The sequence below is a fragment of the Nelusetta ayraudi genome, unplaced genomic scaffold, assembly GCF_046127955.1.
Source record: "Nelusetta ayraudi isolate G7.1 ecotype Tasmania unplaced genomic scaffold, CSIRO-AGI_Nayr_v1 ptg000021l, whole genome shotgun sequence".
Taxonomy (NCBI): domain Eukaryota; kingdom Metazoa; phylum Chordata; class Actinopteri; order Tetraodontiformes; family Monacanthidae; genus Nelusetta; species Nelusetta ayraudi.
Genome location: NW_027466071.1, coordinates 5,612,227 through 5,632,654, shown reverse-complemented (window position 1 = coordinate 5,632,654; position 20,428 = coordinate 5,612,227). Strand labels below are relative to the sequence as shown.

The 20,428-nt window shown below is 44.9% G+C and overlaps 3 protein-coding genes and 1 long non-coding RNA gene across 11 annotated transcripts in view; 1 reads left to right on the top strand and 3 right to left on the bottom strand.

The window, feature by feature from the left end:
- Nucleotides 1-20,428, bottom strand: part of LOC142889189 (tripartite motif-containing protein 16-like) — a 274,833-nt gene that overhangs the window by 206,843 nt on the left and 47,562 nt on the right. The gene's annotated exons all lie outside the window — the stretch shown is intronic.
- On the top strand, nucleotides 2,044-3,274 carry LOC142889196 (uncharacterized). Its single transcript, XR_012926815.1, has 4 exons — nucleotides 2,044-2,191; nucleotides 2,363-2,438; nucleotides 2,718-3,001; nucleotides 3,115-3,274. It is a non-coding gene; the product is annotated as an uncharacterized LOC142889196 (long non-coding RNA).
- Nucleotides 13,122-20,428, bottom strand: part of LOC142889185 (NLR family CARD domain-containing protein 3-like) — a 256,712-nt gene continuing 249,405 nt past the window's right edge. For 6 of the 8 annotated variants that reach the window (XM_076027833.1, XM_076027840.1, XM_076027838.1 and 3 more), the window contains 3 exons: nucleotides 14,552-14,725; nucleotides 14,015-14,188; nucleotides 13,122-13,629 (listed from right to left, as the gene is read on the bottom strand). In XM_076027833.1, coding sequence (XP_075883948.1) covers nucleotides 13,614-13,629; nucleotides 14,015-14,188; nucleotides 14,552-14,725 — 364 coding nt within the window. In that variant the 3' untranslated portion in view covers nucleotides 13,122-13,613. The remainder of the gene's footprint in view (nucleotides 13,630-14,014; nucleotides 14,189-14,551; nucleotides 14,726-20,428) is intronic. The other 2 variants (XM_076027837.1, XM_076027836.1) reach the window with 2 other exon arrangements.
- On the bottom strand, nucleotides 16,883-20,301 carry LOC142888935 (uncharacterized). The gene is made up of 4 exons (XM_076027441.1): nucleotides 20,065-20,301; nucleotides 19,605-19,690; nucleotides 19,066-19,419; nucleotides 16,883-16,944 (listed from the first exon to the last, which is right to left on the bottom strand). Exons 1-4 carry the CDS (start codon nucleotides 20,196-20,198, stop codon nucleotides 16,883-16,885), a joined length of 636 nt encoding a protein of 211 aa, XP_075883556.1. The 5' UTR covers nucleotides 20,199-20,301.

Genomic DNA, 20,428 nt, shown 5'->3' with positions numbered 1-20,428 from the left:
CCAGTTGATCCCACAGCAGAGGTCCAGTGTTCCCAGTCACAGTGTGAGAGGAGGATGGTGACGTCCAGCTGCTCCTCATTCATCCAACAACTGCTGCCAAACTGCAGTGCAGCCCAGTGCAGCCTGGTGGCTGGCGGACTGCTTCTCCCTACAAGCTGCTGTGGTTACTGGGAGAGACATCCCAGAAGTATGGAGTAAGATAACTGTCAAAAAGATGTGTCCATGATTCTAACCATTCGTCCATGATTCTAACCATTTGTATTCGTAATGTTAAACATTTGTATGTCAATAAAAAACTTGTACTCAAAATTCTGCTGTCATATGCATGAGTTTGATACATTTTGAGGGATAGGATTGTTTTTACGTGAGTATGAACCTAAAAGTTGTGAGTGCAAAGTCTTAGAAATACAACTCTAATTTCTACGACGACGAAGTCTTCCCTGTGAGGACGAATTCAAGTTTATGGGTACGAGTAGAAAAGTGCTAAAAATGACGTCACATAGGTCACAGGCAGGTCAGAGGGGAAGGTAATCGAACACCGATTGCTCCAAAAGTGCATGCGGCAAAGACGGCTGACGGCGGTGCACCTACGGACGCAGGTGAAACATCACAGGTAAAGTAAACAACACATCCAATTTTTTTGTTCATGAAATTGTAATGTTTTAAATAATATACAGTTTATGGACTATATACGGTACTGCTTAGCTTGCATGCTAACGAGCCGGGCTGGTGACGCTCAGTTAGTGCTTGCATTAGCCTCCTTGCATTAGAAGTCGGTTTAGTGGCAAAATAAAACAATAAAAACAAAACAAACATAATTTGAGATTATGAATCGTGCCAATTGCCGTATGAATCAGCCCATTGTGCAGCCTAAATTGCTGTAAGTCCAGTTTTAGTTCTTTGCAAACTCTGTTCTCGGACTCGTGCATTCGTTTACAACGAATCTAGCGGGGAGTCGGTCAGTGGGTCGATGGATTATCGTACACACATTATGACGTGTGTATTTTGGTTGTCTTATCTGTCATAAATGTTGATTAGGGGTTATGGGGCGCGTTTCTGTGGCGGTGCCGCAGAGACGAGAGCTGGGACGCCGGGTTATTTTCTCCATGTAAAGAGTTACAAGTAGTTTATTATTTAACCAGCACTATTACTCTGAAGCTGTTTCATCAAGGTTAAGAAAAAAAAAAAAAAAAAAAGAACCATAAGGAAAATATCTTGAATAGCCTCTTGGATCAGAGCGGCGTCACTAGCAGTGGTCTGTTATTCAGAAATAACAGACAACACTCAATAGAGCCTTATAATAATGCTTATTATTTGAAAGCAGTCATATGCCCGAGATCAGGTGCACAAGTGTGGTTTGCATCGGTCTAGACTGGCTTATTGTTTGGTGTGGACGTCGACTCAAGCTCAGAGGAAGAGGAAGTTATTTTGCAGGCATTCTGTGAAATCGTAATAAGTCTTTCAGTTTTGTCTTTTTTCTTACTCAGGTCCAATTAAGAGACATCATCAACACAGCACAAAATCTGGTGTTAATGTGGAGTAACAGTGTACCTGCAAATGTCAGGCAAGGTGGACAGGGAACTTCAGCAGAAGCTGCTGTTGGACAGGGAGTGCATTCAGCTCCACCAGTGAGGCAGCCTCAGCAGGCAGCGCAACAACTAACAAGACCGCAGAACACTGGACTGTCAGTGAAACAAGAAATGGTCCGGTAGGGTTATTTATTGCATTCCTAGTTCAGGCACATTTGGCAATAATGGGTCCCTGATTCTGGTTCAGTCAGAAGGCAGTGAACAGCTGTACATTTTTTAATTTTATGATTTATTTTCTGGAGCTTCTGACCATCACCATGTAAAATACTGCACAAAACAAATTAAACAAATGTACTTAAACTAACATAATCATTTGGTCTTCAGTTGTTTGTTTGTTTTTTGTTGATGGAATATAAAAGATGAGAATAATGGTATGCCATCTTTTTAGGTCTTTTCCAGGATTTTTTCAAAAGGAGGCAAGGGGCAAAAGGCGTTTTGCACCATTCAGGAAAAAAGAATCTGGAAAAAGCTTTTTGGTAAATTTTTTTCTTCTCAACAAACACTATGAAAAAACACCAAAAGGTGAAGAGGAACTGCCACTAATATTGGCTGGCCTTGGAAAACGTTCTCTACCCATATCTGAAGACATTACACATTCGGTGGTACGTTACTATTAATTTACTGGTTTGTGTCAAGTCCTGTCTGAAGAGAAAAACACACATCTTAGAATTCATCTTGACATGTGATTTAATTAATATTTGCATGATGAAATAAACAGTCGGTCATAAATATGTCACTGCAATAAATCTTTGACTATTGTTTTGTCTCTTCAGTTGTCAGATTTGCTTTTTAGTGCATATCCAAGACTAGCAAATATCTGTGGTGGCTGGATGCTGCACAAGTCCACAGGTATGTAGGAGTACGAATGTGAGTGAATGTTGGGTGGTCGTCGGAAGAGCCATTTGGCGCATTTTAGGCGTTTGCCTACCACGCTTCTGTCAGTCTGCCCCAGCGCAGCTGTGTCTACACATGTGGCTTACTACCACCAGCATGAATGTGGTGTGAATGACTAAATGGGTAAAGGTAAAGCGCTTTGGGTGCCTTAAAAAGTAATATATAAATCCAATACATTATGAGTTGTTACTCTATATTCAGGTGTGTTCAGTATCAATGATATTATACTTTTAGGTGGTGGTGGACGGCGGAGCTTAGTGGTTATTCCTCCAGATCTCCATGGATACAGTGGCCAGCAGCTAAAGGCAGTGAGCGGGAATGGAAAATACACATTGTACATTTCTCCTTTACAAGAAGAACTTGATACTATTCCATTGCCACCGGAAGCAAAGGAGTTTGAGAACATGCCCAAAGCCCAATGTACAACCTGCAAGAAAATGGTTCCTCTTCAGATTCTCCCAGCACATATCAAGGAATGCAAGGTAGAATTGTTAGATTTGTCCTCTTCTACGGATGAGGTATGTCAAAGTTGAGTCTTTTAGACTATTTCACAGCTGTTAATATTGGAAAATGATGTTATTCTGTGCTATGCTCTAAACACTTCCATACTATTACTGTTTTTCTCCCCTAGGAAAGCTGCAGCAAAGAACATGCGGATACATTCCAATATTCAATTTGCAGCAAGGCAGGCAAGGTGAAACTGTTTGTGCCTTCCTGGTAAATTAAGACATTAATGTCAGAGATAATGTAAGGGTTTATTCACACGCCTTGTAAATTCTGTTTTAAGACAGCAGAATGCCCTGTGTGCAACAATGCATTTCAAGATGACATCATTGAAATCCATGCAGCCACATGTGGATTACGGTAATATTATTGTTTCTACTGTATTTATTTTCATGTATATCCACGTTCATTTAACAAATTACATCTAAGAGGATTGCTTTGCCAATTTTCATATGTATGCAAGTGTTTGTGACAATATAATTTAGGGCAAGCTGTTTTCTTTATGTGTGAAGACCTACAGAAAGTGGCAGCCATGAGTCAAGTGGATCAGTCCCAGTCAGTACTTTTCAAAGGTAATAGTGTACATTCAGTATTTATGGTGACAAATTATGTAATCTGGATAATATACACTTGGAATACTCCAGTATCAATCTTGATATTTTTTTCCTGCTGGAAAGCTTTGTAATATGTGTGGAGTGTGATCACTGAGAAATGTGGTAATCTAAAAACATGCTTTGCTTGTGACATGTTTTGTTCTTGTGTTGACCTTTATTCAGCCTTTTTAAATTTCACCAGTATAGGAGGTGTTACACCCAACACCTGGAGTAGCAAACAACGAGCAAATTATACAGACAGTATAACCATGTCTAATTCTGTTTGTTATTCAAATGCTCAGTGTTCAATAAATAGTAAATAAGCATTCAGAAAAGTCAAGTTGGCGTCAATTTGAATGTTTTTTTCTTCTGTTTTAACTTTCAGTACTGAGGAAATTTTGGATTGGATCGCTTCACAAGTTCATGAAGAAGACAGATTTTCCATCTGTGTGTCGAGAACTGATCTTTTCAGCAGAGGCATGCAACAATGGCAGCGGCAGAAGAAGACATCACCCAAATGTAGACTTAAGGTCACATTCTTTGGCGAGGCAGGCATCAATACTGGGGCCCTTAGTAGAGAATTCCTCACAGGTAGAAATGTTTGTCTATATTTCCCAATAACATGAAATTTGTGCACATCAAATTCTTACAAGGCCAGATGTGTGATAAAATATAATCAGTCACATAAAGGAAAGGAGTTATCTGCACACTGGTTATAGTCCAAGAGTTTTTCATAGACTGATGTGAGGACAATTTCTTCTTCTTATTATTTGTCCAAATTTGTCAAATAAGACACACTGTCAACATCAGCAGTGGGTCTCTCATTTCTGAATTTCTGAAAATCACAGGTTCTTCCCTTCTCCCGTGCGGTCGTATGCCCATCTGGAACAATCCTGATTTACTACAAAATAAAAAAGCACTTAACTTCACACATTGGGCAGATAAAGGTATAACTCACGTAAAACACATAAGAGAGAATAATAATTTTAGACCATTTCAAGAGCTTGTGACACAGTTTGGAATTAACAGTAGTTGTTACTTAGAATACATGCAAATTAAGTCCATAATTAAGAATAAACTCAAACTTGAACACACAAGTTTGAGAGACATGGAGGTCTCTCCGGCTGTACAGTCGGTCCTTAATTTCTCACCTCCTAAACTACTTTCCAAGATATATAAAATCCTTACAAACACAGATCGCACTATTTCTATCCCCATTGCTAAGTGGGAAAGAGACCTGTCTCTCCAGCCCCACTCTAATTTCTGGAGAACAATCTGCCTGAACACCTTTTCACTGATAAAACAACCTAATCTACAATTAATACATTTTAAAGTACTCCACAGGATCCACTACACTGGACAGCGGATGTTTCAGATGGGCATGACCACCACTCAAACCTGCTCACACTGCACAGTTAATGTTCCAGATAATTACTTACACGCTGTATGGCATTGCCCACCAGTAAATAAATTCTGGCACATAGTATGCAATGATCTATCAGCACAGGTCGGTTACACCATCACAGCCACTCCTTCTTTTTGTCTCTTAGGAGACCTTAGTGATATCACCTCAGATAAGGCAGAATCTCGCATGCTGATCACCTCCTTATCTATCGCTAAGAAAACAATCCTCATAAACTGGAAAACAAAGCAACACCTGCACATTGCACAATATAGGAACTTACTGTTAGACCACACCTCCTTGGTAGGAATGTCTGCTTCATCCTATAACTAAGCAATAAACAATCAATAGCTGAGGCTGCTGGTTGATGTGGGCGGCCGTGGTCGTGCTGCCGCGGGCTGGGTGCGGTCTGGGGGGGGGGTGCTGGGCGTGGGGTGCTCGGCTGCCTTGCGGGTTGGTGGGGGGTCGGGGGTTGGGCGCCCCGGCGGGGGATGTCTTCCACGCGGGGGGCTGGGCCTGGTGGTTGGGGGGGGGTGCCACGGGGTGGGGGGCGGCGGCTGGGGTGGGTGGGCGGCGGTCCCTGGCTCTGGGCCGGGGGCCCTCCTGTTGGTGGGGGGACTGGTCCGTCCCTGTGTCTGGGAACTGGCGCTGGATCGTACACGGTGGGGTCACATGCCTGGGGTGGGGCTGCGCGGCCGGCGGCTACCGCTCCTGTGTGCCCGGGTGGCGCCTTCTGCCCCACCTTCGCCCTCCGTCTCCCTGGTCGCTGCCGCTGCCCCGGGGCCCTCGGGCGGTGGGGGGTGGCCCCCCTTTGGCTCCTGGATCCCTGTGGTGTCCCCGGCCCCGATGTCGCTGAGGGGGCGTCCTAACCGGGAGTCCCCCCTGGTCACATAATGGGTGTATTTATTTTTTTATTTTATTTTATTTTATTTTATTTTATTTTTATTTTTATTTTTATTTATTTATTTATTTATTTATATATTTATTTTTCCTTCTGTTTTGGGGATTTGTGTCTTGGTCTTTGTGTTTTGCGGTGCCCGGCCTTCTGGCCGGGCACCGCGGGGGACTCGATATGGGCAGCGACCGGGTCCCTGGTGGGCCTCCCCCCGGTGCGGTCTCCTCGCCTTTGCATGGGGCACCGACTGCACCCTCGTTGGCAAGGACCTGGCTCCCACGCAGCCAACGACCCACTGACATTATCACTAGGGCTTTGGATGAGGGTCGGCCACCGCTCCATCCGAGACCCTCTCCAATTTTAATAACATTATAGACACTTAGGGCCTGGGGGGGGGGTTCGTGCACTGCAGCCGCCGCCCTGCTCAGCAGCAGTGTGGTTGCCCCAGGGCCTTACCACCCCTCCATTTTAAACGCACTATAGTCCAACACACCAGCAAGTGCACATATACACACACTGACACTCCTACACACAGTGGGGTCGGCCTGCTAGTGGGGGCCGGACCCGACATCTTTCCCACCCTGGATGGGCCCTGTGCAGTCCGGTGCCCCCGAGGTGCGAGACCGGCTGGGCTTATGGGGACCTTGCCACTTGTGGCGGGGTCCCCCTTCCCCCAATCCCGGGACTGGGCCGCTGCCCGGGTGGTCCCCTTGCGCCGCTCGGGGGCGGGTGGGCGGCGACGACCTGAGACACGGGGGTCTGACAATGGTGGGCGGGGGCCCACGGATTGAATATTTAATTTTATCTTTTTTTTTTAATTATTTATCTTCTTCTTTTACAGGACACAGGGGGAACCAGGGGGGACTCTCGCTCGGGGGCCCGCTTTGCCGGCGTTGGGGGCGGGGGTACGGCTGTGGCCCCGGGGGCCGGGGGGGGGCTGTCCCCTGGTGCCGGGGGGTCCCGGGGCGGTGGGGGTGGCTGGGGGGTGTGGGGGGTGGAGGGGGCCGGTTGATGTGCCATACTGGGTCCGTAGGGGGGGGGCCTCTGGGTGCCCGGGCCCGCCCTGGGTACCGATCCTCCCGGTGGGTGAAGGGGCTGGGTCCTGTCATGGGGATGAGTCTGGTCTCGCTTGCCCTGGGGGGCCCCCGTCCGGGGGCCGGGCTCTGCTGCCTGTCCGCCCTGGGTGGTGTCCCTTCTCCTTGGAGTATCTGCCTCCCTGTCATCCTGCCCTGGCTCCTCGTGGGGCGGGTGCCCTCCGGCCCGGGGGCCTGCTGCTCCGGGCCTCTTCCTGGCCGGCTTTGCGGTGGGTATGTCGTGTCCGGGGCCCCCCCCCCCGGCTCGTCGCTGGCGTGGGGCGGTTGCGGCCTCGGAGACCGCACTAATTGGCAGCCTACTTCCAGTGACGTACTTAAACACACCCACCCCTACATTCAGGTACACACACCACCACATCCATACACACACCACCACATCCATACACACACACACACACACACACACACACACACACACACGTATACACAGATGCAAACATGCACATACACACAAGTATACACACATGCAAATATACACATACACCCGCACACACGCACACACACACACAAATATTCACAAGTGCGGGTACACTGTTGTACACTATTGCATAGCTTATTGTCTTATTGATCCATGAGTAGATTATTATCATCGTTATTATTACTATCAACATTATTATTATTATTATTATTATTACTATTATTATTATTATTATTACTATTAACGTTGCTATTATTATCATCGCTATTATTATTAACATCACTGAATGAACTCGCATGTATGTTTGTATGGGTATATATGTACTATCTGACAATTAGCTATGCATATTTACGATCTGTTTTGTTCTCTCTTAACACAATTGTATATTGTTGCCAGTTGCCTCCTCTACTCCTTTCTCTCTATCCCCTCATCATCTCATCATCCCCCCTCCCCCTCCCCCCCCACACACTCATTTCCCCTCTACTCACCTCCCTATCTATCCCCCTCAGTCCGGTCATGGCCAGAATGTCACCAAGAACATTATAATAAAACCACTGAAGAGGTAGCTCCTGAAACCACCCACGTGGCTCACACTCTCAAGATCTACCTCTGAGAATAAAATCTGTCAGCCATCATAGACATTCAGAGACACTTCTGCTTGTCATTATGGCCGGACCGGACAAGGGAAAAAAAAAAAAAAAAAAAAAAAAAAGCAGTGGGTCTCTCATGGTGCAGTTGGTTCAAATGCTAATCAAATTGGTGGAAAAGCAGAGACAAAAGAGACCTTTTCAGTGTTCTGTATTTTACTGTTTTACAGAAATGCTTGCAGAGATTGAAAACAGACTCTTTGTTGGAGGGCCAGATAAGAAAGGGAAGAATCCTCTTTATTGTCTCAACAGTTTTTGTTTTTATTGTTTTATTTTGCCGCTAAACCGACTTCTAATGCAAGGAGGCTAATGCAAGCACATGTTGACTGGACAGATGTTTTTTCATCTTCAATCTTCTTGAAAATATTATCTTACCTTTGATCTGTAATGAGAACTTTGGATTTGATTTTATTATCATCATTGTCACTTATTTACTTCTCTGCAAAGGATATAGAGGTTGTGTTCCGGGTAGAGGGTTTTGCACTTTCTTACCTGTAAAGGACATGGAAGCCTTGTGACTGTTTGTGGGAGCCCCTCCCTTCTGGCAACATGTCTTTGTGACTGTGGACCCAAGGGGAGGATGGTGCCGTTTCTAGGCAGGGCTGCTGCCAGCGTGTGGAGCCCTCCAATACCCTCATTTGTCAGCCCACTTTTAATCTGGCAATAATGTCGGGCATTTGTTTGACTGTGGATGACCCTGTCTGATGTTTATGTTCTATGCATGTCCTTTAAGTTTTTTTTGTTGTTTTGTATATATGCAGAAAAAACAATAAAAACAAAGTTTGAAAAAAAAATAATGAGAGGGAGCAACAGTACTGCAGTAGTACTGCAGTAGTACTCTAGTAGTCTGGTCTGGGACTCTGAGGCCTTTTTACTGCTTCTACACTTGGCAGCGGGACAGCTTGACTGCTGAGAGGGGCATGATGGGAAATGACACTATTGAGCAGATCAGGACTAAAATATTCATCCGTCCAATACGTGGATTCTCAACTCAATACTCCAGTCATCTGAGGCCTTCCGTTGTTTCTCTGGGGTACAGCCAGATAGAAATGCTCCAACTCTGAATGACTGCTGCCTGCCTGCCTGCCTGCCACATCACACCAGTCTGTTGCACAAACTGTCCACTGCCTGGCCGCATCTGGAGCACAAGCGAGAAATCAGCTTTGCACTTCCTGCTGCTGCACAGTGTTCTTCTGTCTGATCAGCCTTTCTCCCCCTCAGGCTGCAGCTGTAGTGGTGACTTCAAGCTGACATCCAACATTCAAAGGAACACAATTACAACCTGTTAACAGGGCACAATAATATTGAAGCACCCTGCTAAAGTATACATATGTATATGTATATATGCATGAATAGCATATGCATGAATATCAAATCAAGTGCAAAATCTAAATCAAAGTACATACACAAAATGATACAAATTGGTTATTTGACTGTCCTGTACATCAGTGTCCAAGTTACACAAGCATCTATGCCAGGGGTGCCCATTACGTCGATTGCCATCTACTGGTCAATCGCGAAGGTCGTTTGGGTCGATCGCATAGACGAACACGGTGGATGTGCTGGATTTTGTTTTTATATGTGCTGTGTTTTACAGTGAAACGTAAATGTCACGTATCGGCTTGGGCACTGTTCAGATCAAATAAAGGAGACATGAAGCAGATTTCATTTTAAATCTGAAACTATAATGAACAAAATCAATGTATAGTTTAGACACCTGCATTTTGCATGAGAGCAGACAGGGACAGGAAAAAGAGTTTCGCTGTTGTTTTCTTTAAATACACGCCAAACTACCGGGGTTGTCGCGTGAGCTTGCAATCCTGGCGTAAACTGATGGAGACGCCTCGCTCGGAAAATGCGCTTCAAAGTGCGCGCCGGAGATGCTGGGAGATGCTGCTAGAAAAACGTCTGCCTTAACAATTTAAACCATGAGTTTTCTGTGCAATGATAAGCATACATGCATATGGGAACATGTTGACCCATTTAATCCTCTTTCTTTCTTTCTTTCTTTATCACTGGACTACAAAAATATTTGTGAATGAATATGTTTTGCTATTTTATAGTAGGTAGATCTTTTTGACTTGGTCATTTTAAAGGTAGCTTGCATGTTGAAAAAGTGTGAGCACCCCTGATCTATGCCCTTTTCCAAGTTCCACAAATACTTTCACTGTCATCTGCCTGATTACACCCATGCCCTTTTCACAAAGACATTGCACAACCTGCCATATTATATTAGCATTTTCTGAACATTTGTACAAACACAATACCATTAAAAAAAATGTATGATACACATATTACAATTTATGCACAGAAATTATTTGGTCATTAATTTTTTGCAATTCATAGTCATTCCCAACAGACATAACAGACACAAAAATTCAATGCATCACACATGTGGTTCAGACACAGCTTGCCTGTGATTGTACACTTGGCCAGTAGGTGGTGTCGTATGCACATGAAGCTTTGAGAAATGAAGCCTTTCTCCAAGCAGTTGGCTCAAGTGATTCAATGCCTCATGAGGCTTCACCTCACCATCACTACTAGACAGTGTGGTTTCTTCATCCAGTGAAGGTTGGAGGCGCTACACTCTGATTACTGAGAATGAGAAGAAACAAGTCCTTAATTGGCAGGGAGCCAAATGATCCATCTCTTCTTCCGATTGCCCCTGTTCAAACAATTTCCTGCAAGACAAGCCTGAGGTCACAGGTTCCTGTCCCCCGTGCCTCCCATGGATCAGAAGTTCCCCACCCTGGAACTGAATGTGTTGTAGAGTTTGATGGTGGTGGCAAAGCCAGTTGCTTCTGCTGTCCATCCTCTGCTCCCCCTCTGGTCACCAGTTGATGAGAGATGTGCTTCCTTTGTCCTTCCTTGAGCTCTTTGCATGACTCCTGCAACAATGCCTTTCTTTATGTGGCGATCTTTTGATTGATTTCAACATTTCAATATCAATAATCACATTATTGTAAACAAACACCTAAACTAATCATATTATGAAGCACAAACATCTACACTAAACACAATACCTCCTTCACCCCCACTGAAAATGCTCAATCCTGCAGTCCTGTCTTTACTGTTGTATTGTATTTGGACTGTTTATTCACAATATCATTTTACACGTTTACATGTTGCAATGACAATAAAGCCTCACACCACAGCAAAAATAAATCAAACTTTATTTATATAGCACCAACCACAAGGTGCTTTCCAGAGTGAAACAAAAAATCAATTGCAATAAAAACAGTTAAAATACAGCAAAACTGTGAAGGAAAAAAATATAAGAATGTATGGCGGGTGAGAGTCAGTGTGTTGTCAGTAATGCCTGTAGGTGTGTGGACGGAGGGAATGGTATGAGTGCGTGTTGTCTGTGTGCAACAAAGAAAAAGCATGACGGGAAGTGAAAAACAAAGCAGCTGCTGCGGTGGAAGCCAGGTGTGAGAGAGCCAGTGCTGAGGGAGGCGGTCCTAAACAAGCTGTGCACTGGCCAGGTGCACCTGGTTAGTCATCAGCACCTGAAAGAGACACACAACAACAGAGCAATAGACAAGGCCCCCATGGCCATAACAGGGCCACACTTCACAGCACACTGAACCTACTCACTTTGATTTTTCTATCTACATACACATCAATCTGCTGAAACATGCAAACGGAAGCAGGTGGAGATTTAATTATGTTGCTCAAGAAAACAGGTGCATTAAACATTTATTAAACAAATATATTTATTAGTGGTGGGACTTGATTAAAAAAATAATATAATTAATTATGGTTGTCAAGTGTTTTCTCAAGGTGCATGGTTTTCCCACACTTGAAGGGGAAAGGACTTCACAAAAGTACAGGAATTCACTCAATCCTTTTATTTAGTGGTCAAATAAGGATAGTGCAGGTGAAAAACCTTTAAACACACAACAAGAAACAATGTAAATAAAATTATTTTTTCTTTTGCCCTAAATAAAAGTGTTGCACTCAAGCACATAATAGAATAAAATCCTCATTTCTTTTTTACTTTATTTTAACAAAGCAAAGGTTCTATTTAAATTACTCTGGCAACATTCTAAACAAAAGCAACTTAATTTTCATTTTAAAAAACAAATCTTTCCGTTTCTTTAAAATCAAACAAGACAATCACAATTTTCACATGGACACGATCAGCAGACCAAGCAATTTTTCAGCTGGACCTTACCGGTAGCCTCTCTAATTCGTGTCCCATGCGTCTTAGTTTAGTTTTCGTGTGCCTGCTCCTGTTTTCGGCTTTGCCTCGCTCTCCGCAGGCTGGCGAGGTTGCCTTTTTTGTCGTGCAAGCTTGCAATCAGTGTGATTTTGATCACCTGGTCAGGCGCACCTTGGGGCGACGGCAACGCACGCGCAAAGAAACGCGCGCTCCTGCGCACCTGCCGCCAACTTTGGGTGGAGAAGCGCAGCTTTCGCCACGCCTCCCAGCTGACAGCCGCAACTCTGCCGGTTGCCGCGACAATTGTCTTTGTAGTTTGTCAAACCTCTGACCTTTGACCTCTGGTCAGTTCACTCCAGATTATTCTGTCACAACCTTTTAATTTTTTTCAAAAATGAATCAACAAATGTTTTGTTTCATTAATGGCCTCAAACAGTTTTGACTTCAATTCACTTCAGAAGCTGCACTATGAGTAAAGGAGTTGATTTTAGACAAGTATCTGAAGTAGAAAATGTGAATCATTTTACTACATCTGATTGTCCACTCTACTTGGTTGTATTCAGCACTCTGACGTTCTTGTTAGCTCCGTTAGCTCGTACTAGGTGCTAGGTGTCATTCAGGTGCTACTGGAGGCTGGAATGACTGCACTGGAATGCAAACTGCTTGTGGCTCCGTTTACACAGAGCAGCTCTCTCCTCACACCGGGTTAGGGCCCAGTAACAAGAGCTCAATGCTCTGTATACGGTCCATACACTGTAGCATTGACAATAAAGCTAGCGTGAAGCTTCAACCTGGAGTTGCTTGGTCAGATCAGCTGATGAGAATGAAGCCTGTGGAAAGTCCTGCTGGGGAAACAACACCATGAAAGTGAGTTTGCTTCCAGTCGGGGTCAGTCTCTGATTAGTGTCCAGTCATTGGAGTGTTTGAAGGCTCCACTCCCAACAGTGATCAGATGGTGAGAGGATCTCACCCACAAAGGTTTTTCATGACTTTTAGATGGGAAGTGAGATTGTGGTGTCCAGAGAGGAGGACAGCAGTCAGTCATGGTCCACCTCCAGTGCTCACGCAGTGGTTCACTGGAAGGCCAAGAACAATGCAAGAGTCCATATGTGGCACTGCAAGGTCCACCAGTGGCTTCTGGGACGTCTCTCCCAGTAACCACAGCAGCTTGTAGGGAGAAGCAGTCCGCCAGCCACCAGGCTCCACTGGAGTCAAAGGTCATGACACGCCCACACACACTGTGCAACACTGTGCTAGAGTGCCCACTTGGATCACGACTGGTGTGTGTGTGTGTGTGTGTGTGTGTGTGTGTGTGTGTGTGTGTGTGTTTGTTTGTATCATCTCTTCTGGTGGTAGTTCTGTCAGCCACCACTAGATGGACCTCTCCTCTTCACTCTCCTCCTCATCCTCCCTCAATACCACCACCACCTGAAGAGAGAAGAAGAGACAGCAGGAGTCAGGACTCACGGTCCTTGAAGGCATCATCACAGAGACGTTGACTGTTGATGGAGATGATGTGAGTGACTGTGAGAAGAAGCAGACTCTCAGTCACTTGTCAAGTGTGGAACATATGAAGGTCATGTGACCATGGAGTGTTGGACTGATACTGAGGCCTGATGAAGATGAACTGATCGATAATTGAGTGGTGAACTGAGAGAAGAAGCAGTTTGTCAGCAGATGTTGGATGAATGAGGAGCAGCTGGACGTCACCATCCTCCTCTCACACTGTGACTGGGAACACTGGACCTCTGCTGTGGGATCAACTGGCTTTGGTGCTGGAACCATCATCCACTGGTTTCAAACCAGTACTGACCTCACACTCTCCAGTTGATAGTCTCTGCTGTGAACAAGATCCATCAGTGGCTTCACTGATGATTCCTGCAGCTGGTTCCAACTCAGGTCCAGCTCTCTGAGGTGGGAGGGGTTGGACTTCAGAGCTGAGAGCAGCCAATCACAGCTGAGCTCTGATAAACTGCAGTTCTCCAACCTGAATAGAGAATAAATGATGGAGAGTTTATAATGATGGAGAGTTTTTCCAGGGTGTCGTCACTCTGAAAATCAAAGTGAAATGTCGACTTCAGAATCTGACACTACAGAAAATGTCACCTTGAAATTAAATCCTCAGTCCAAAACTAATGTGTGTTGAAATGACGTTTGGTCACATGACCACTGATGACCTGCTTCTTCTTCTTTTTTTTTTTTTTTTTACTTCAGACACTGAATGAATTTTTCATATTTCTGGATGTCATTTTGATATGAATCAACCTTCAGTTCAATGTTTATTCAACATGTGTGATGAACTGTGTTTGGTGCTGAAACCATCATCCACTGGTTCCAAACCAGTACTGACCCCAGAACCTCCAGTTTACAGTCTGGACTCTGCAGAAAACAACTCAGCTCCTTCACTCCTGAATCCTGCAGCTGGTTGTAACTCAGGTCCAGGTGTCTGAGGTGGGAGGGGTTGGACTTCAGAGCTGAGAGCAGCCAATCACAGCTGATCTCTGACAACATGCAGCCACTCAACCTGAATACAGAATCAATATTTGATTTCTTCCGTGGTGTAAATGTCATATTAAGAGTCATTTCTCCCTGTTGATGATCCAGATGTGCAGCTGTGTGTTGGGATCACTGAGTCATTCCCTCAAAGGAGTCATTGTGCCAGTGTGTTGTCAACACAATAACAACTGCAGTGTGTCAGTCAGTGTGCAGCCAATCAGCAGTGAAGATGGAAAATAATCAGTGAGTCCTTTGTGTTCTTGTGGCTGTTTTCAGTCATCAGAGTCTCGTTACAAGTCAAACACATTCAAAGGACAAGATGAAGAAATACTGCTGCACTATTAATCTGCCTCTAATATTTCTTCACAGGATCTTCTGCTCAGTCATGTGACCTTCATCACCAATCAACAACTTCCATTGAGCTCCAAAGTGACTGGAGACATTTTCCACACTTTCTTCCACCATTCAAAGTCTTTTCTGGCTGCAGATTGTTGACATGAAAATATCAACAACATCCACTTTGTCTAGATGAGTCTTTAATATCTGCTTCAAAGTCTTCACACTGAGCAGCGTTACACACCAGTTGTCATCTGCTGACACACACTGTCCACCAGTAGAAAGCAGGAACTGACCTGAGAACTTCCAGTCTGCAGTTTGGACTCTGCAGTCCAGCACAGAGCAGCTTCACTCCAGGATCCTTGAGGGTGTTGAAACGCAGGTCCAGCAGTGTGAGGTGGGAGGGGCTGGACTGCAGAGCTGAAGACACCACTGCACACTGCAGCTCTGAGAGTTCACTGAATGAAGGAGAGCAGAGTGAGAAGTTGCTGCTTCCATCATCATCACCATCATCATCATCATCATCACCACCACTGCCATCATCATCATCATCATCATCATCATCATCATCATCATCACCACCACTGCCATCATCATCATCATCATCATCATCATCACCACCACTGCCATCATCATCATCATCATCATCATCATCATCATCATCATCATCATCATCATCACCACCACCACCATCACCACCACCACCATCATCATCACCATCATCATCATCATCACCACCATCAACATTATCACCACCATCATCATCATAATCACCATCATCATCATCATCATCAATGATTGAATAGTTGCTTTTTCGTTGACAGCGTAAATTCAATCAATCTTGTGCAATCAACTGACAACAATGAAAAAGAACTTGAACATGGATTGATTTTCTCTCACTTTTAAAAAAAGTTAGAATACTGAGCGCAAGATTTTCATTCTTTCCTGAAAATAGTATTTCTAATGTTTTGAAGTCCACTCTATCTATGAATTGATATATTACTTTATTAGCCAGCTTACGCTGAAATTTGTCTTGCGACAACAGCATGTATGCAACATATACACATATTTGACATAGACACCGGAGACAGAAAAACAAAACACAAAAATTACATAGAGACATGAAGACAGGGGCAAAGTCCACCACCCCTCTTAACCCTGGCCCAACTCCTGATTAAGCCTTATGGTGGACTGGTAGACAAAAGACCTTTTTAGTCTGACCATATTGTATGCTGGAACACCATATCTCCTTCCTGAGGGCAGCAGCCTATATTCTCCAAAATAACACGTTGCTAGTGTTTGATGTAATTTTCCTTACCAACCTTAGGACACTGCTATCATACGTAGCTGTATATAGTGTGGAGTGGTTGTCCAACAATTTTTGAGCAAATGTTCAGTTGTTGCACCAGTTGTGCTTTTAGGGCTGCAGACAAACATCCATACCATGTGGTACTACAGTACTGAAGAACACTCATAATGACAGAAGTAAAAAACAAAAGAAGGATCTGTCTACTTGCACCAAAAGATCTTAAACGGCGAAGGAAGTAGATTCTCAGCTTTGTTTTCTTAAACACTGATTCAATCTGGTCTTTACATGACAAGAGATGATCAAATACTACTCCTAGATATGTATACGAGCATACCTGGTTGATCTGTTCACCGTGAATAGCAATGGGAGATCTGTGTATCTCTGGTGGTGTACCAAAAACAATCTCTTCTGTCTTTTTTGTGTTAATGATGAGAGCGTTGTTATCACTCCATTCAACCACCTTATTTACTCTGTGTTGATGCAGTCCGGGATCGCTGGAACTATCTAACAGGGAAATTAAAACTGTGTCATCTGAGTACTTTAGAATGTGCTGGTCTGGTCCGGCAGTGTGACGTTCAGACAGACATTCCTCAGTACGACAGCTGTCAGTATGAAGGATGAAGAGTATAGCTGAGCTTACGCAACCCTGGGGAGCACCAACATTAGTAGTTAATGCTGAGGAGAGGGTTTTGTTCACTTTCATTCTCTGTTCTCTATTGGTGAGAAAGGAGGCATACCAGTGAATTAAGTAAGGATTCAGTTCCAACTGTACCATCTTTGACACAGACTGTATTGTATTGAAAGCTGAAGAAAAGTCTAAGAACAACACCCTTGCATGATTATCCTTAGACAGATCTAGGTGTTGTGTAATTAGGTGAGCCAGTTTGACAACCACATCCTCTGTACCGCAACCCTTCTTATAAGCAAACTGGCAGGGATCAACTGGAAGATCTTTGACTCAATAAATAATTTATCTGTGCTTTAGGGAACTTTATTTATTATTCTGACAACTCTTTTCTGTAGTTGAATTATTATTATAACTATTTAACCAGGTTTGTCTAAGATCTCTTTTACAAGAGAGACCTGGCCAAGAATGACAGCACATAAAGTTTCAACACACACACACACACACACACACACACACACACACACACACACACACACACACAGTTTTTACGCACCTGAAACTTATCAGAGCCTTCCTGCAGTTCCTCGCAGCTGGAATCAGTCTCAATCTTCCCTCATCTGGTGTGTTGTACTTCCTCAAATCCAACTCCTCCAGAACCTCCTCTGACATCTGCAGCATGAAGGCCAGAGCTGAACACTGGATGGCTGAGAGTTCCTTCTCTGATCTGTTCTCTGACTGCAGGAACTCTTGGACGTCCTGATGCACTGACTGATCCTTCACCTCCAGCAGACAGTGGAAGATGTTGATGCTTCTGTCTGGAGAAACACCACCAGTGTTCATCTCCTTCAGGTTGTTGATGACCTTCTCTAAGGTTCCTGGATGGTTGTCAGTGAGACCCAGCAGGTCTCCTAAGAGTCTCTGGTTGGATTCCAGACGGAGTCCTTGGAGAAAGCGAACAAACAAATCCAGGTGACCGTTTGGACTCTTCAGGGATTTCTCCATCATCCTCTTCAGGAAATCATCAAGGGTGTCCAAGGATTGGTTAGGATTAGGGCCTCCTTCTTTTTTAAACCAATTTAAAAGTTTTAAAAACATATTTGTTTGTGATGCCTCTGCTTTTGAGTCCTTGAGGAAATCCTGAAGAACCTCCTTCTTCCTGTTGGTGTGACAGTGGAAGCTGTAGACTGCAGCCAGAAACTCCTGGACACTCAGATGAACAAAGCAGTAGACGGTTTTGTGGAAGATCACACTCTCTCTTCTGAAGATCTCTGTACAAACTCCTGAGTACACAGAGGCATCAGTCACACTGAGACCACACTTCTCCAGGTCTTCACTGTAGAACATGATGTTTCCACTCTCCAGATGTTCAAATGCCAGCTGGCCCAGCTTCAGAAGAAGCTCCCTGTCAGCCTCTGTCAGCTCCTGTGGACCTCCTCCATACTTGTGCTGCTTCCTCTTGGTCTGGACCAGCAGGAAGTGTGAGTACATGTCAGTCAGGGTCTTGGGCAGCTCTCCTCTCTGCTCTGAGCTCAACATGCTCTCCAGAACTGTGGCAGTGATCCAGCAGAAGACCGGGATCTGACACATGACGTGGAGGCTCCTGGAGGCCTTGATGTGGGAGATGATCCTGCTGGACACATCTTCTCTATCTCTGAACCTCCTCCTGAAATACTCCTCCTTCTGGTCATCAGTGAAGCCTCGTACTTCTGTCAGCCTGTCCACACATGACGGAGGGATCTGATTGGCTGCTGCAGGTCTGGAAGTTATCCACAGCAGAGCTGAGGGAAGCACATCTCCTCTGATCAGGTTTGTTATCAGGACGCTGACTGACTTCTTCTGAGTAATGTCAGTCATCACCTGGTTCTTCTCAAAGTCCAGAGCCAGTCTGCTTTCATCCAGGCCGTCCAAGATGAAGAGAAGTTTGCAGACATGCAGCTGCTCTGCTGTGAGCTTCTCTAACGTTGGATGGAAAACATGGAGCAGCTCCAGAAGACTGTAGTGCCGCTCTTTGACCAAGTTGAGCTCCCTGAATGAGAGAGGAAGCACCAAATGAAGGTCCTGGTTCTCCAGGCCCTGGGCCCAGTCCAGAGTGAACTTCTGCACTGAGAAGCGACGCCATTGGTCAGCGCCACTCTGACTCTGAGTCCCTGCTGCTCAGGTGAGGCTTCAAAGATCTGGCTGCACCTGATTGGACGGTCGTAGAGGCTCTCCTTGATCTCCTTGGTCTCCTCGGTCTCCTTAGTCTTCGTGGTCTTCCTGGTCTCCAGCTTCCTGACCTCATGGTGTCTGTTGACCTCCTCACTCAGCCCCTCAGTGATGTAGACCTCAGTGTAGATGCTGTTGAGGAGGGTTTGACTTCCTGCTTCTTCACCTTCAGTCACACGTTCACATCTCCTCTCCAGACTGATCTTCTGCTGCTGTAAAAGCTCCTGCAGACCATCATTAGCCTCTGGAGCAGAGAAAAGGTCGGAGAAGAAAACATCAGTGTGACAGTGTGAGCATCATTTTCTCTCCACAACTTTTCAGCTGCTGTGTGACTGTTTGCTCTCAACGTCCCTCAGTGAATCTTCTCACTGGAGGTCCTGACATGATCTCAGAGGGAGAAGTGAAGGAGGTGCAGGTGGACAGTCTTACTGTGATCAGTCTGGGTGTGACTGGCAGGTTGCAGTGCTGCTCCACACCGACCACTCTTCTTCCTCCTCTTCCTCATCTTCCTCCTCCTGTGGATGGAGACACTTTGATCAACTCGTCACTTTTTAATCTTTGTTTATTGAAATTCTTCATTTTGTCTTTGACCTGAACTTTATTTTAATCTTTGGCTCTAAATCAGCTCTAATTCCCATGATGCTCTGCTCCCAGTCTGCCCAGTAGAAATGATTTCATCAGCTCTGGTCAGTTTTGAAGTCAACACTGGGTTGTGTTTCTCTCCAGTGACGCTTGTTTGGATTTGGACTGAACTGGATTTCAAGACTTTGAAATGTGAAGGAGCTGCAGTGTCAACACCGACGTCACTGGATCCAGCTTCACACACACACACACACACACACACACACACACACACACACACACACACACACACACACAGTGTTCTTACCGTGTCTCAGGAGGTCCAGGTTCATTACTGAAGTCTAGAGGATTGTCTTTGGACCAGTGACTCTTGAGAGACACACAGCTGAACCCTGGAGACGCTGCTGCCGCGTCCTCCTCTTCCTCTACTGGAGCACTCATCTTGAGCTGGAGGTCAAACAGGAAGTGAGGCAGTGAGCTCAGAACACTCTGACTTCCACTTGGGAGCGAGAGAACAGGAAGAAATCAACCAGACTGAAGTCACATTGTTTGACACTGTTTGTTTTTCCCGTCGCTTCATCCTTCAACTTTGGCTTCAATATGGCTACAATAATGGCTTCTTTCAATATTATGGCAGTTTTCACAGTCGCCTCCCTGAAGTCCTCTGGCGC

Bases quoted from the DNA above. Each gene is read 5' to 3' on its own strand.
- LOC142888935 (XM_076027441.1), bottom strand. From the start codon at position 20,198: ATGAGTGCTCCAGTAGAGGAAGAGGAGGACGCGGCAGCAGCGTCTCCA. The intron at 19,691-20,064 runs GTAAGAACACTG...CTCCATCCACAG, and splicing joins CCTGGACCTCCTGAGACACG to GAGGAGGAAGATGAGGAAGA. The intron at 16,945-19,065 runs GTTCACTCTGGA...TCATACTGACAG, and splicing joins CGTCGCTTCTCAGTGCAGAA to CTGTCGTACTGAGGAATGTC.